Source organism: Pseudoliparis swirei, chromosome 9 (genome assembly GCF_029220125.1).
Source record: "Pseudoliparis swirei isolate HS2019 ecotype Mariana Trench chromosome 9, NWPU_hadal_v1, whole genome shotgun sequence".
Lineage (NCBI taxonomy): Eukaryota > Metazoa > Chordata > Actinopteri > Perciformes > Liparidae > Pseudoliparis > Pseudoliparis swirei.
Genome location: NC_079396.1, coordinates 2,829,368 through 2,845,532, shown reverse-complemented (window position 1 = coordinate 2,845,532; position 16,165 = coordinate 2,829,368). Strand labels below are relative to the sequence as shown.

The window sequence follows — 16,165 nt, the reverse complement described above, 5'->3', positions numbered from 1 at the left end:
GTACCTTATTATTATTTATTTATTCATTTTATTCAGATTCACACAACAAAAATGCAATAAAAAATTGCAAATGACATAAATAGAATAAATAAAATAATAATGAATTGATGACCCTCTAGTAATTGACTATATTTTCAACTTCTGTTTGTCTTTTCTTTATTTTATTATTTGTTTCCAATTATTTATCTTACCATATAAAATTAGTTATTATAGGAAAGGGGATGACGTGGCTGCGTCCGTATGAGTTTGTGTGTGAGCTGCCGGTCAGCGGACTGCAGGAGAAGCTCTGACGTCATAATGACGTCAGAATGATGTCATAATGATGACAGCGTTCCTCCACATGAGGCTGCAATGAGCCACATGCAGAACATTTAACCTGCTTTTATTTCTCTAAAATTCACCAAAAGTTCTCTTGACACCTCGTTTAAAATAACTTATAATAATATAAATAATATTAAAATGTGTTGTCTTAGAGTGAGCTTGTTTACTTAGTTTAATATGTAAACAACATTATATAATAATTGTATTCAGACTTTATCCAATGTTCATCTTCTGTAAATGTAAATGCAAAATGAAAAATATTTTCTTAATTCATTTAGATAATCAAACAAAGATAATCAGAAAGAGTAATTATCTTAATGTGAGTGATACACGAGGGATGTTTTCTGTCAATACGTATTACGCCAAATGTATTTCGCCAAATGGTTTCTTGTGTGTGTATGTGTGTGTGTGTGTGTGTCTATCCCTTCTTGCTGATTGGATAAAGGAGAGATGTTAGGGACAATAAAGCTATGAAGGAGACACAATGTATTAAAGCCTTTATTTAATTTATTTAATTTATTTATTTTATTTATTTCATTCTACTGATCTGGTTGTATAGAAGTCTATGCTTCATGTGTTAAAGCTGCATTCTCTCTCCTGACCACCAGGGGGCGACTCCTCTGGTTATTTGTGTCGGGGAAAGCAAACTCACACACACTCACATGTGCAGACGCAGGCAACTTCCTCCTCCTCCTCCTCCTCCCGCGAGGACGGCTCCCTGCTGTGATTGGCCGGCGGGGTCGATGGTCTGTGTGAACCGCCCTTTTATGGGACTGCAGGGGGAAAGTGTTCCACACACGATGTAACTCCTCCTCGTCGTTTAGGAAGAAGAAGACACGTGAATAAAAAACTCCTTTCATTCATCTTTTGTGTAAAATGTTTGTGTACAATGTTGTGTAATGTAAACGTGTGTTTACGACCCTGAAAGACGGCAGAGCATCCTGCTTTAAGGGTTCCCAGTCCTCTGTGAGTTCTGGTCCTGGTCCTGTCCCTGGACCTGGTCCTGGTTCTGGTCCTGTCCCTGGTCCTGGACCTGTCCCTGGACCTGGTCCTGGCCCTGGTTCTGTCCCTGGTTCTGTCCCTGGTCCTGGTCCTGTCCCTGGACCTGTCCCTGGTCCTGGTCCTGTCCCTGGTTCTGTCCCTGGTCCTGTCCCTGGACCTGTCCCTGGTCCTGGACCTGTCCCTGGCCCTGGTTCTGTCCCTGGTCCTGGTCCTGGTTATGTCCCTGGTCCTGGTTCTGTCCCTGGTCCTGGCCCTGGTCCTGTCCCTGGTCCTGGTCCTGGTTCTGTCCCTGGTCCTGGTCCTGTCCCTGGCCCTGGTCCTGGTCCTGTCCCTGATCCTGGTCCTGTCCCTGTCCCTGGTCCTGGTCCTGGTCCTGTCCCTGATTCTGGTCCTGTCCCTGGTCCTGGTCCTGTCCCTGTCCCTGGTCCTGGTCCTGTCCCTGGTTCTGTCCCTGGTCCTGGTCCTGACCCTGGTCCTGTCCCTGGTTCTGGTCCTGTCCCTGTCCCTGGTCCTGGTCCTGTCCCTGGTCCTGGTCCTGGTTCTCTCCCTGGTCCTGGTCCTGTCCCTGTCCCTGGTCCTGGTCCTGGTTCTGTCCCTGGTCCTGGTCCTGTCCCTGGTTCTGTCCCTGGTCCTGGTTCTGTCCCTGGTCCTGTCCCTGTCCCTGGTCCTGTCCCTGGTCCTGGTCCTGTCCCTGTCCCTGGTCCTGGTCCTGGTTCTGTCCCTGGTCCTGTCCCTGGACCTGGTCCTGTCCCTGGTCCTGGTCCTGTCCCTGTCCCTGGTCCTGGTTCTGTCCCTGGTCCTGGTCCTGTCCCTGTCCCTGGTCCTGGTCCTGGTTCTGTCCCTGGTCCTGGTCCTGTCCCTGGTTCTGTCCCTGGTCCTGGTTCTGTCCCTGGTCCTGTCCCTGGTCCTGGTCCTGGTCCTGGTTCTGTCCCTGGTCCTGTCCCTGGACCTGGTCCTGTCCCTGGTCCTAGTCCTGTCCCTGTCCCTGGTCCTGGTCCTGGTTCTGTCCCTGGTCCTGTCCCTGTCCCTGGTCCTGGTCCTGGTCCTGTCCCTGTCCCTGGTCCTGGTCCTGGTTCTGTCCCTGGTCCTGTCCCTGGTCCTGGTCCTAGTCCTGGACCCCCCTTAGCCCAGATAGGGCCTGACAGGCTGAGAGGAAACACTCCGATAGGGAGCGGCCGCCGGCAGACGGGAGCCGGTCTCTGGAGATTAGCCGACTCCTACTTCACATTCCCCAGAGCAGCAGGACCAGGACCAGGACCAGGGGGCCACGGGCCCAGACCCCCGAAAACCCTTTCTTCTTCCTCCTCCTCCTCCTCTTCTTCCTCCTCCTCTTCCTCCTCCTCTATCTGCTCCCCGTGTATACACACCGGCGTGGTTAGAAGTCGACGAGGAGGCCGAGCTGCAAGAAGGAGACGAGGAGAAAGTTCATGTTTTAGATTGTGTGTGTGTGGGGGCCAGAGCTATAGACCAGAGACGGGATGTATGGGGGGGGGGGGGGGGGGTGTCTGTGAAAAAGTCAAACAAGAAGACATCCATCATAGAACCAGAGTTACGGCACAATTAGGCTCCTGTGTGAGTTTTGTAAACAGCACATGGTGTATGTGTGTGTGTGTATATATATATATATATATATATATATATATATATATATATATATATATATATTATATAATACAATTGGTGGGGGAACGTTTTTTTCTTCTAATATTTTTGCCGTTCTCTATATTTTTGTGTTTTTATCAAACAACAACAAAGAGAGTTTTTACTCTCTGCCGCAATGCATGCTGGGTAGTCTGCTCATGCTGATCTTATCTCGTCAGGCTTAATTGATTAATTGGTTTGTAAAGTTCTGAAATGTTATTTGAAAATACAAATGTTTATATTTCCATTAAATAGGACACATCACAGTCGTATTATCAGCAGATTCAACCAAAATAAAATAATATACATAATGTCAAGTGTATTATTTTATTTTTCATTCCCCACGTCATCGTGGTGTGTTCAATGTCCTGAATTGATACGCTATTATAAAAATATGTAATGGGAGTAAAGTATTACTTTCCCAAATGGATTACATGTCATACATTATATTATTCCATTAGACACTAATATTAATATCTCGACCTCGGGGACCGGGCGTCATGCAGCTCCGGTCCACTGGGGGCACCAAGAAGATCTCAAGAGACCTCATGTCTACATCAAGGACCCCAACCAGGGCCCCCACCCACATGTTGGAACCCGGTCCAAGAGACCAAGAGATGAGGACAGAAAGAAGCCTCTTCCTCCTCCTCCTCCTCCTCCTCCTCTTCCTCCTCCTCCTCCTCCTCCCCCTCTTATTCCTCCTCTTCCCGTTCCCCCTCCTTCTCCTCTTCTTCTTCCTCTGCCTTTTCTTCCTCTTCCTCCTTCTCCTCCTCTTCCTCCTCCTCCTCCTCTTCCTCCTACTCTTCCTCCCCCTTCTCTTCCTCCCCCTCTTCCCCTTCTTTCTCCTCTTCCTTCTCCTCCTCTTCCTCCTTCTCCTTCTTCTCCTCCTCCTCCTCCTCTTCATTCTCATTCTCCTTCTCCTCCTCCTCTTCCTCTTCCTCTTCCTCCTCCTCTTCCACGTGATGAAGGAAGCCTGGGCAGATCTTATCTGGAGGGATCAGAGCATCAATTTGCTCCTCTGACAAGAAATTTAAAAAAAACTACCAACGAAACACACACACACTCACACACACACACACACACACACTCACACACACGCGCGCGCACACACTCTCTCTCTCTCTCTCTCTCACACACACAACTTCAGTGTGTTCTCTCAATAAATTCCTCACTTATCTCGCAGTGAAATGGAGGCGGAGGGGATTCATCTGCCTCGGTTGCGCATGCGTACATCGCCTCTGCGCTGGATGTAATGGGGCCTCTCAAACAGCAGGCACGCGGCCCGCCGCGGGCCCCGAGTTATGGTTCTGTTTTCATTATTGACATAACCACTGACTGACCGCGGGGGGCCGCAGGGCCGCGCGCGTGCAGCGCCGCGGTGGACCTCTGGGCCGCGGGCCTCCCCGGCACCTCATCCATAAGGCCCTGTCTGACTCCCGTGCACCGGGAGGAGAGGGCTCGGTGCTGCGCGCGCTAACACCGGCGCGTTGCGTTTTGATGAATCATGAGGCTGAAGGATCGAGGTGTGAGACGTGAGGCGTTCACGGTCACGAGAAATAGGAAAACAAAGTTTTACCAAATTATAAACCGTTCAGGATGTAAAGGTCTAATATAATAATATTAATGGACATAAATACTTTACCCCGATGACATATGTTAGAGCTCCTTAAAGACGCTGCACGTGAGGTCTCTGGCGGAATGAAACGCGTTATAACTAAACAATAATGTATTAAACATAAGACTATTGTGTTAGGAAATAAAACACGTTATATCATTACATATTTTATATATACGTATTTTTATCATTATATCATTAAAACAATTATCATTAAGAGTCAATATATTAAACACACTGAGGGACCATCAGATGTATTTATCTATTCTTTAAATATATTCATTTATTTGTTTATCAATAAATTTCTCTCTTTCTCTCTTTCTTTTCTTTCTTTTCTTTCTTTTTTTCTTTTCTTTTTTTCTTTCTTTTCTATATTTTCTATATTTTCTATATTTTCTTTCTTTTCTTTCTTTTCTTTCTTTCCTTTTCTTTAAATAAATACAATATGTATTTCCCAATGGTTCATTAAACAGAACTCTGTGAATCTATAATTTATGTATGTAGTAGTTATTTATTTATTTATATATTTATCTCTTCACAGAGTTGTTTATACATAAAAAGCCTTTTTGTTGCATTTTCCACTTAAAATCCGAACATTATATTAAATATAATCGACGACATGAGCAGCTAAACAATTTATAGAGAACAATACAAACATGAATTGCAGTTTTTTGTTGTTTTTGTTTCTGTTTATCCATCACGTGTTTTAAAACCGGCAGTTATGAATTATGACTTTATGACCACAGGTTGTTTCCTGATTGATGATCCGACGACCACGTGACGTCACGGCACCTCCTTGAGCGTAAATCAGCACGCGGCTGTGTCCTCCCTTCTCTCTGGTCCGAGAAGAGACCCGTCCGGGCAGTGAGGAGTCACGTGGGAGAGAACGAGGAAAAAGAAATGTTTTTAAAAATTAATGAATTAACTTAAATTAAATAATAAAAAATGTAATTTAATTCAAATTAAAAAATTAAAAAAATGTAATTAATAAAAGAAAAAGAAAATGAATAAATACAATATAAGATCTGTGTTTAATAAGTTACATATTTGACTGGAGTTTGTTCGGCTATTTGCAGAACACATTATATTTTATTCTATTTTAAGTATTTGTTTATTTATTTACTTATGTTTCATTGTTTAATAACCAAAATTATCAGACAGACAGACAGACAGACAGATACACAGAAAGACAGACAGACATACAGGCAGACAGACAGACAGACAGACAGATACACAGAAAGACAGACAGACAGACAGACAGATACACAGAAAGACAGACAGACATACAGGCAGACAGACAGACAGACAGACAGATACACAGAAAGACAGGCAGACAGACAGACAGACAGATACACAGAAAGACAGACAGACATACAGAAAGACAGACAGTCAGACACACAGACAAGCAGACAGACACACAGACAGACAGGCAGACAGAGAGACAGACAGAGACAGACAGAGACAGAGAGGCAGACAGACAGACAGGAAGACAGACAGACAGACAGGCAGACAGACAGAGAGACAGACAGACAGACAGAGACAGACAGGGTTCATGGACTCCAGACTTCAACGTGTCATGATGTTATTAGTCTCTCTAACGGTTCCTGAGCAGTCAGAGCTTTTTTATTCATGTAACGGATCACTGGCGTCTTTAATTATTCAAGAATAAATACAATTAATGTTCACATATAAAACAATTATCTTATGAACCGGAAGAGACGAACAACTACCGCCGTGTTGCGTTTGCGGCCCTGATTATGAGCGCAGAATTATTATAATATATATATATATATATATATATAATTTGTATTTACTTTAGCTGTTGGGCCTTCACACATATCTGTGCTGCTAAATAATTTCCATCGTGGAGTTATTGGCGAGGAAGCTTTAATTAGAGAACTCGCATTTATAAGAATAAACTCTCTTTTTTACAATAACACACTTTACGACTTTAAACCTAAACATTGACCACTGACAGCAAAGGAAGACACTCGGTGTTTATTCACTTCAGACAGTTAGCATTATAAACGTTCACAATAAAATAATGAATATAAAGTACAACGCTGTGGATCGGATGTGGATTTCATATCGAAAGCTGTTTAATAATGTCGTGTTGTGAATATCATCATCATCATCATCATCATCCACAAGTAGAAAACCATTGCTCCATTAACATAGCATCAAATGGATATTGCGCACTGATATTGATGACGTCATTTCATGCATAAGCCGTATATTAAAAAATATATAACTACAAAAGAATGCAGATGAGAATAAAGCTCTCGCGCTCTCATTTGGGCCCTCTCCCACACCCAGGGGTCCTCCCTCCTCCCTCCCTCCCTCCCCCCCCCTCCTCTCCCTTCCCAGGGCCAATACCGCGTCACGTGCTTTATTCTCTCTGAACAAAGTTTCCAGTGAGCCGGGAGCGCAGAGGAGGAACACTCCCGTATCAGCAGTTATCACCGCCGGTTACTATCTCCAGAGTCTCCGGCCCGGGGGACAAGAAGAGCCACTGCAGCCGGCCCGGAACCCCACAACAACAACAACAACAACAACAAAGCAACAACAACGAACAACTTCGGGGTTACCGGTCAGTGCGCACAACTTTTACGCACCGGAGCCGTTTGGAGACGCTCCCGCCGCGACGCGTCCGCCTCTGGTCTGTGTGTGTGTGTGTGTGTGTGTGTGTGTGTGTGTGTGTGTGTGTGTGTGTGTGTGTGTGTGTGTGTGTGTGTGTGTGTGTGTGTGTGTGTGTGTGTGTGTGTGTGTGTGTGTGTGTGTGTGTGTGTGTGTGTGTGTGTGTGGAAGTGGCCGAGCTCTCTCTCTCTCTCTCTCCCTCTCCCGGAGTCGTGGACGCCTCAAGGACCCCGGACTGCTTTATCGCCCCGCCGTCCTTATCTGGTGAGATAGTGCGCCGAGAGAGAGAGAGACTCCTTTTTGGAGAGAGAGAGGTCCCGGGCAGGGGCTCGCGCGCCGAGCTATCAGATTTTTATGTGATTGTAGTTCCGACTGAAATACCCCCCAAAAAAAGTGATTCGTGATGTTTGATTCGGTTTCCGTTACCGGACTCCTTCATATTCCAGTCATGATGGTGCATGTGGAATATGACCGATGACTCCCGCACACGTCATAGTTTAGAGTTTAACTTTCAGTCTCACGTTTATAAAACCTCATTTGTGATTATTTGTTTTCATATAGAATCTCACACAAGAACCTCCAATACGTCGCGAGCTCCAAAAGACACCGACGGGCTCTTCTGAGGAGGGAGGACCGGATCCCCCCGGACCCCCCCCCCCCCCCCCCCCCCAACACGGTGTGTGAAGATGTATCAGAGCCTGGCCCTGTCCTCCAACCCGTCCCCGTACGCGCACGACACCGGGAATTACCTCCACCCGTCGGCCAGCTCTCCGGTCTACGTGCCCACGGCCAGAGTGCCCGCCATGATGCCCACGCTGCCCTACCTGCAGAGCTGCGACTCGGCCCACCAGACCCACCAGACCCACGGCCTCGGCGGGCACCACGGCTGGCCCCAGACCGGCGCCGGCGCGGACGTCTCGTCGTTCGCGCCCGGCAGCCCTCACCCTCCGCACGGCTTCTCGTACTCGCACAGCCCGCCGGTGAGCAGCAACACGGGCCGGGACGGGACGTACCAGAGCCCGCTGGTGCTTGGTAACGGCGCCCGGGCGGACCAGTACGGGGGTTCCCTGATGCGCTCGGTGGCTGGATCCTACTCCAGCCCGTACGCGTACATGAGCCCGGAGATGGCGACGTCCTCCTGGACGCCGGGGCCCTTCGAGAGCGGAGTGATGAGCCTGCAGGGCCGGCACGGGGGCCTGACCGGGAGGAGGACCAGTCTGGGTAAGAGGCGGTCATAACTCATAAGTTATCATATCCCGGAAAAGAAAAATATCAATAAACCATGAGTGAGGAAAATATTTAACAATATATTTGTTATTGTAAAAAAATATATATATAATAAACCATTATTATATAACAAGAATATTTCACAATTTTGCCCCTGAAAAAATTATAATAATGATATTAAATCAATATAATAATAAAAACAGCACACTGGAATTTATATAAATGTTTAATCTGAAATATGCTTTTAATTTATATTCGATCTGCGCTCTCGCGCTAATTTAGAATAATATTAAAAAAGTGTAAAATCAAATTTATTAATAATCCTATAAAAATGCATACAGCCTCCCCTGTCGGCCTCCAAATACTAAACAGCTCTCGTTCATATGTTCATGTTGATCTCTAATAATTATCCACATATTAACACATTTCTGGACATTAATTTGATGTTATTGTCATAATGGCTATAACTTTATGTCCTTCACCTCGAGCCTCTTTAACGTGTCAGCGGTGCGGTGCGTTCAGGGCTCGTAAATGCCAAGTATGTTATTTATTATACGGGAGAGGTGATAGAGAGGTCTTTATAGCTGTGATGGCTGTGTCACGTGGGGGGGGGGGGATTGCCCGTATTGCATTTTGACAATACGCATTCTTCTGAGAAGAGAGGGATTAAAAACAATCAATTACACATGTTAATGTCATCCACGGTTCAATACACACGGAGAGGACAACCAGAATAAAGAAAGGAGGAGGAGGAGGAGGAGGAGGAGGAGGAGGAGGAGGGAAGAAGAAGAAGAAGAAGAAGAAAAGTGTAGCAGTTATCACCCAATTGTTTGGCCTTAAGACGCGTCCCCCCCTCCCCCCCTCCCACACACAAAAACAACGTCACGATTTGAACTCGTTTCGTTTAACTGTGGAGGAAACTCACACCTGGATTTACATCGTGATGATGATGATGATGATGACGTCACCTCCAGAAGAGAGAGGGAGGGGCGTGTCTGTGTGATGGACATCAACACGTTACCGCGGCTTCCTGGTTTATTTTATTTGTGACGTATTCATCATTTTATTCTGAAGGAATATATATTTAAAAAGCCCCAAATCGCTCAAGAGCCAATCAGCAGCCGGCAGACCTTCATCACCCTGACCTGCGGGGTCTTCCTCCTGATGGTCTTCCTCGGTATAGGGTCTTCCTCCTGAGAGTCTTCATCCTTGAGGGTCTTCCTCATGAGAGTCTTCCTCATGAGGGTCTTCCTAGGTAGGGTCTTCCTCATGAGAGTCTTCATCCTGAGGGTCTTCCTCATGAGGGTCTTCTTCCTGAGGGTCTTCCTCATGAGGGTCTTCCTCCTGAGGGTCTTCCTCGCCCTAAATTGAGGGATTATAGGAATGTGGGCAGTTGATGCCGTGGAGCCCGTCGCGTGTCAGAGCTGTGATGGATCGGTGGGGGGGGGGGGGGGGATCCCTAGATCCCTAGATCCCTCAGACTGATATCACACCCCGTTCCCCCTCCTCGCGCACATTCTGGGGGTGGGAGTGATGGTGTGTGTGTGTGTGTGTGGGGGGGGGGGGGGTAAATTCCTTCTGCATGGTCGTTTCATCATGCATTGCCCCCCCCCCCCCCTCACGAGCCCACCACGGCTCCGTAGGTTTTTTTTATAAGTTGTTGTTTGTATCCTGATGAAATAAATATATCTGAATGTAAAGGAGTTTTTTTTTTTTATGAATAAATAATAATAACAATAATAATATTAATATTAATAATAATAATTAAAACTCTCTCACATGATTTTTGCGATAAATATATGAATAAATCATTTCTGGATGAAAAATACAATCGTTATCTTCACATCCCTTGTATAGTAATAATAATAATAATAATAATAATAATAGTAATTATTATTATTATTATAATAATAATATATATGTGCACACAGAAAAATAATTGTTCTTAAATGATTCTTTAAAAGGCTTCGTGGTTCTAGAAAGAACCATCACTACTGAAGAATCATTTTTTTCGTTTGAGGCTCCTTTATAGGTTCTTTGAAGAACTCTTTAAGGAAATGGTTCTCTAAAGAACCCTGGTTTGAAAGGTTCTTTGTGGAACCAGAAATGGTTCTTCTATGGCATCCCTCTGAAGAACCCTTCTCGGTTCCAGATGGTACCTTTTAAAGGTTTTTTGAAGAACTCTTTAAGGAAATAGTTCTTTAAAGAACCCTGGTGTAAAAGGTTCTTCGTGGAACCTTCTTGGTTCTTCTGGCATCCCTCTGGAGAACCCTCATTGTTCTGCGTGTTCTTGTGTGCAGACCTGATCGACGACCTGTCCACGGAGGGCCGGGAGTGCGTGAACTGCGGCTCGGTGTCCACGCCGCTGTGGCGCCGCGACGGGACCGGCCACTACCTGTGCAACGCGTGCGGCCTCTACCACAAGATGAACGGCATCAACCGGCCGCTCATCAAGCCGCAGAAGCGACTGGTGAGGCGCGCGCGAGCATGACGTCACTGACAAGATGTGGCCTGCACACACAAGTGTAGTACAAGTGTGTGTGCTTGTATGTGTACACTTTATCACAGTCTATGTTGTACATGCACGTGCCAGATTGACTGACAACATCTTATTTTACTTTTACTATTTTACTCAAATCATCTGAGCAGTGAATGAACAATTGTATATTATATATATGAATAATATATATATATATATATTAATCATAATAATCATAATGATTGTACGAGTGATAATGATGATTATAATAATAATCAGAATCATAATAATAATGGTTATACTAATAATACTAATGGTAATAATAATAATAATAACAATGGTGATAATAATAATGATGATGATAATAATATTAATAATATGAATAGTTATAATAATAATGATAATGGTAATAGTGGTAATAATAATAACAATAATAATAATATGAATGCTGATGATAATAATAAAAAGAAAAATAATAATGATAATATTAATGATAATAATAATAACAATAAAAATAATAATAAAAATAATGATGATGATAGTAATAATAATAATAATGGTAATAATAATAATAATGATGATGACGATGATGACAATAAAACTAATGATGATAATAAAAATAATAATAATAATAATGGTAATAATATCTAGAAGTTAAGAAGTGCTTTACAAAGACATTCAATGAACAGAGAGACATCATAAAGATGATAATGAGCAGAAACTAAAGCAAGATTCCTCTCCTCGCTCTAATGCTGCTTCTTTACTTTACTTTCCTGTTGCTCTTTTCTTTACTTCAACAGAGTTTGCAGGACTTCATGTTTACCTTGAGGTGGATTTATTTATTATTTATCTGCGTTCCTCCACCACCAATGAGTCAGATAGCAAAACATCATCATCGTGTGGACAGAGAAAGCTCTCCAGATGAACCGTGAGGTCGGAGCAGGTCGTTTCCCACGTTGTGGTTGTGAGCGTTCAGACGGGAACACGTAGCGTTCGCAGTCGTGCGTTGAGGGTCGTGTGCGTGTCAAGGCTGCACGGCTGCACGTTTCCCAGGAACTCGCCTCTCGAGAGCAGCTGCGAGTTGCCCAACATCTCCTCCTCCTCCTCTTCCTCCTCCTCCACCTCGCCGCCCCTCTGTTTGCCCTTGGAGCGACCTTGCCCTTGGACTGGGGGGGGGGGGGGGGTGCAAACCTGCTGACGCTCACACGCCGCGTCGGCGGTGGCTGAGACCGTACAAATAAATTGTGTACGCTTGTCCAAACTGAGGAGTTATTGGAGCTTTTTTTGCAGCCGGCGCATGCGGATCATTGTTGTAGCGACCGGCGCGCAGACATCCTGCGATTCATTCCGAGAGTTGAGGGAACGGCTCCATGTCGAGCTTCTCAAACGGCAGCGCGAGCTGCACACATATATGTGAGCCGCGCGGAAACTATTCATGGCTTTTGTGATTTTTACCAACGCTAAAACAAAAGTTCCGATTTTTGACTTCTTCTTCTTCTTCTTCTTCTTCTTCTTCTTCTCCCTCCTCCTCCTCCCTGCAGCAGACCACGTCCCGCCGGGCCGGCCTCTGCTGCACCAACTGCCACACCAGCACCACCACGCTGTGGAGGCGCAACGCCGAGGGGGAACCCGTGTGCAACGCCTGCGGCCTCTACATGAAGCTGCACGGGGTAGGTGGGGGGAAGGGCTAGGAGGGGGGGGGGGGGGCAACATATAGAGAAGAAGAAATAAAAAAACCTCCCCCAAGGGCGTCGTGGTCGCTGTTATCAGTGCGGGAGGGGAGGCGGCGAGGGGCCCGCCGTATCGGCGCTCCCGGCTAACGGGGGTTCTCCGTCTCCTCGTGTGCAGGTGGCCAGACCTCTCGCCATGAAGAAGGAGAGCATTCAGACCAGGAAGCGCAAACCCAAGATGCCCAAGAATAAAACGTCCACAGGTGAGGGCGCGACGGATGAAGAGAGGGAGTCGGACGGCACAAATCCTTTGAAACACACAGTTTGATTTACGAGAGTCTCGTGTTCCGTCTTCAGGCTCCGCCCCCTCGGACAGCGGCTCCCCGACCTCCGTGTCGGTCTCAGAACACGCCTCCACCGTCAAGAGCGAACCCAACATGGCGCCCTCGCCGTACGCCGGGCAGACGGTCGCGTCGGCCACTCAGGTGAAACCTCCTTTCCATTCAGAATACGTGGAACCATTAACCTGACCGCTAGCACACCGTTAGCTCAGATGCTATTGGTACAACAGGTATAGAAGTTGATGAGAAAGAAGACGACTACCGACCGCCCGAAGGCGTCATCTATACGACCGGGGGGCGTCGAATGCTAACCCCCCCCCCCCCCCCTCGGGGTATAGATGACGCCTTCCGGCGACGTCACGTGAGTCACGCACCGCCGTACGTCCGTAGCGTAAGTCACGTGACGAGAGTCATCTGAAGGCAAAGCGTGACGTTTCTTTTTCTCGATCTCGTCGTTTTGCCGCCCGGATCTGAACTTCTTCGCCCCTTCTTCGAGATTCGTCGTGGCAAAATGCGACGAGTCGGCGTGCGACCCGAAGTTTTTTGAGAAAAACTCGTTTTATCCGCTGGAGTTAGCCAACATTAGGCAATATTGCAACGAAGTGTTGTCGCCTTAAACTCAAAGAAACACGTACGACATCATCAGCATTCTGATGGGAGGTCAAAGGTCAGGGATGTCGTACGTGTACGGATCGTAAAGCCCTCGGAGGAAAATTTGTAATTTCTGATATTGGGCGATATAAAATAAACTGAATTGAAATGAATCAGCCTTTAGGAATCTGAAGGCTGATGATGAGCAGACGAGGACAAGGATATGTTTCTTCTTGATTATTTAACGTCTCTTTCTCCGCCCCCACGCAGGCGGCGTCTCAGTTGGACGGCACAGGCTCGGGACACGTGGACATTAAATACGAGGATTACCCTTTCACCCTGAGCGCCATGGCGCCGCAGAACTCCTGGTGCGCTCTGTCTCAAGCGTGAGGGGCTGCCACCTGAGGCCGGCTGCCACCTGAGGCCGGCTGCCACCTGAGGCCGGCTGCCACCTGAGGCCGGCTGCCACCTGAGGTCGGCTGCCACATGAGGCCGGCTGCCACCTGAGGCCGGTCCGATGGCTGCATTGTGTTCAGGCGTTCTCCTCGGACACCTTGACCGGAGGCTCACTGAACACAGGGTACCTTTGACCAAAGGACGCGTACTCAGCACGCCGGCTCGGGGGCTCGGCCGGGGGGGCGAAGGACACAGCTGGACTAAGACTCAGAAATACAGACGCTGGACTCCCCCCCCCCCCACACACACACACACACACCCCAACGAGCCACATTTCCTCTGCGGGACAACAAGAACTACCTTGTACTCTTTTTTTGTGTTGGACTAACCTTAATCCTACCAAAGACACACAAAAAAATGATATAAATAATATAATAACCTCATTTTTTTCAGCTGACAGCTGATTTTTGGGGGGGGTGTGACGTAGATTGTTGTCGTCGTTGTTGTGCTGGTGTTTGCCGATATCTCTCTAACACAACGAGAGACGTTTGCATTTATTTTTTGTCATCGGGAGAAAAAGAAAAAGCGTAAAATGATGGACATAAAAATACCTTTTTCTTTTTTTCCTCCTCCTTTTTCAGTTTGCGGCTGTTGGACACGTCTCATTACAGACGTGGAGATGATTAACTTTTACGGGCACATTATTTATGTTGAGATAAGGACAGTTAAGTCGTGGCGGCCACTAAAAGCAGCCAGATTTAGCCCCCCCCCCTCACTAGCTGGTGTGTTGAAGCTTCGGTTTGTGCGAGCGACTTTTTACGAGAAATATAATATAAACGACATCTCGAGCGATGCGTTTGACAATCAGGAAGCGGGCGTAGTGATTCTGACATCGTGACGACATATCAGAAGTGTGTGTTAATTTTTACCGCTTTAATATTTGACATTAAATGAAAGTGCAATGACTCCGTTTTTTTCCATGTAAGCAAGTGAAGGCGTGAATGATTCTAAGCATATCAATCTAATTTTATTCTCTGTATTGTTGTCAATATGTATTATGTGTTGTTTTAATGTTCTCTCTCTCTCTCTCTCTCTTGTTCCCTCTCTTTTCAACGCTCTTTGGAATCTGTTCAGGTTAATAAACTGATTCACATATTATTCATTTGATTTGCGGTCAAATGTGTTTGGTTTTTGAGTAAATATCACAAATCATTCAGTGTTGAGGTTTATTAAATATTAGATCAGGTTTAAATTATAGGTTTGTACTCTATTATATATTACATATATAATATAATATATGATATATATATACATTATATTATATATTACATCTATAATATAATATATATATAAATATATATGATATCATATATATATGAATAATATTATATATTACATATATAATAGAATACAAATATATTTTTAGATATAATATTATATTATATATATCAATTATATTATATATTATATCTATTATTTATTAATATGTATTTGTATTATTATATATCTTTTTTAATGTATTTATATATTTATTTATTTATATATTATATATATATATATATTATCAACTATTTAACATATATTACTTTTAGCAAACTCTCCCAACTCTGAATCCATTATTTGCATTTAGCAAAGCAATATGAGCCATATGCTCCAAAGCACAACGCCAGGTACATGCATGTGTGATTTCATATGTGTGTGTGTGTGTGTGTGTGTGTGTGTGTGTGTGTGTGTGTGTGTGTGCGTGTGTGCGTGTGTGTGTGTGTGTGTGTACAAGAAGGGTGTGTTCTCCTGCTGGTTGCTTAAGCGTCGACCAAAGGTTGCGTTCCAACTTTGCTTTATGGCGGCTGGGTTCGATCTGAACGCCCCGTGGAGGAGAAAATCGTTGTGTCAGCAACGGGCTCCGTGTTTACAGCCGGGTGGCGACATCCAGGCCCCGGCACCGCCGCCGGCGCCGCCGCCACCGCCGCCACCGCCGCCACCGCCGCTGACCCGCTTTATGACCGTTGGCCAAGATGTGGCCATCTTATCTGTTGCTGGGAGAGGCCTCTTCCCGTCTCACGGGAACTCATCTGGGGGAGGGGTTGAAAAGTTTATGTCACCTAAATAATTAAAATATATATATTACTGTGAAGCCGTTGTTTTTATGAACTGATTCACTTCATGGTGATGTGGTAAATATTTGATTTAAATGAACCCACGTTAAAAGTTATTTAAAAGTCACAATTTTAAGAAAGATTGGTCC

The 16,165-nt window shown here is 45.5% G+C and overlaps 2 protein-coding genes across 4 annotated transcripts in view; one reads left to right on the top strand and one right to left on the bottom strand.

The window, feature by feature from the left end:
- Positions 1–7,655, bottom strand: part of LOC130199806 (uncharacterized) — a 9,034-nt gene extending 1,379 nt beyond the window's left edge. The window contains exons 1-4 of the mRNA XM_056423598.1: positions 7,643–7,655; positions 7,195–7,477; positions 2,545–2,722; positions 984–1,130 (exon numbers count right to left, since the gene is read on the bottom strand). Of these exons, the coding sequence (XP_056279573.1) occupies positions 984–1,130; positions 2,545–2,722; positions 7,195–7,477; positions 7,643–7,655 (621 nt within the window). The remainder of the gene's footprint in view (positions 1–983; positions 1,131–2,544; positions 2,723–7,194; positions 7,478–7,642) is intronic.
- On the top strand, positions 6,973–15,078 carry gata5 (GATA binding protein 5). 3 transcript variants are annotated; one of them, XM_056422711.1, is made up of 8 exons: positions 6,973–7,169; positions 7,778–8,437; positions 10,744–10,913; positions 12,213–12,335; positions 12,464–12,592; positions 12,771–12,855; positions 12,950–13,077; positions 13,795–15,078. In XM_056422711.1, the coding sequence occupies exons 2-8, from the start codon at positions 7,903–7,905 to the stop codon at positions 13,912–13,914; spliced, it is 1,290 nt and encodes a 429-aa protein (XP_056278686.1). In that variant the 5' UTR covers positions 6,973–7,169; positions 7,778–7,902; the 3' UTR covers positions 13,915–15,078. The 3 variants fall into 3 exon arrangements, with proteins under 3 accessions (XP_056278686.1, XP_056278685.1, XP_056278687.1); XM_056422710.1 differs by lacking the exon at positions 6,973–7,169 and adding an exon at positions 7,376–7,480; XM_056422712.1 differs by lacking the exons at positions 6,973–7,169; positions 12,213–12,335 and adding an exon at positions 7,376–7,480.
- The last annotated feature ends 1,087 nt before the right edge of the window (positions 15,079–16,165 follow it).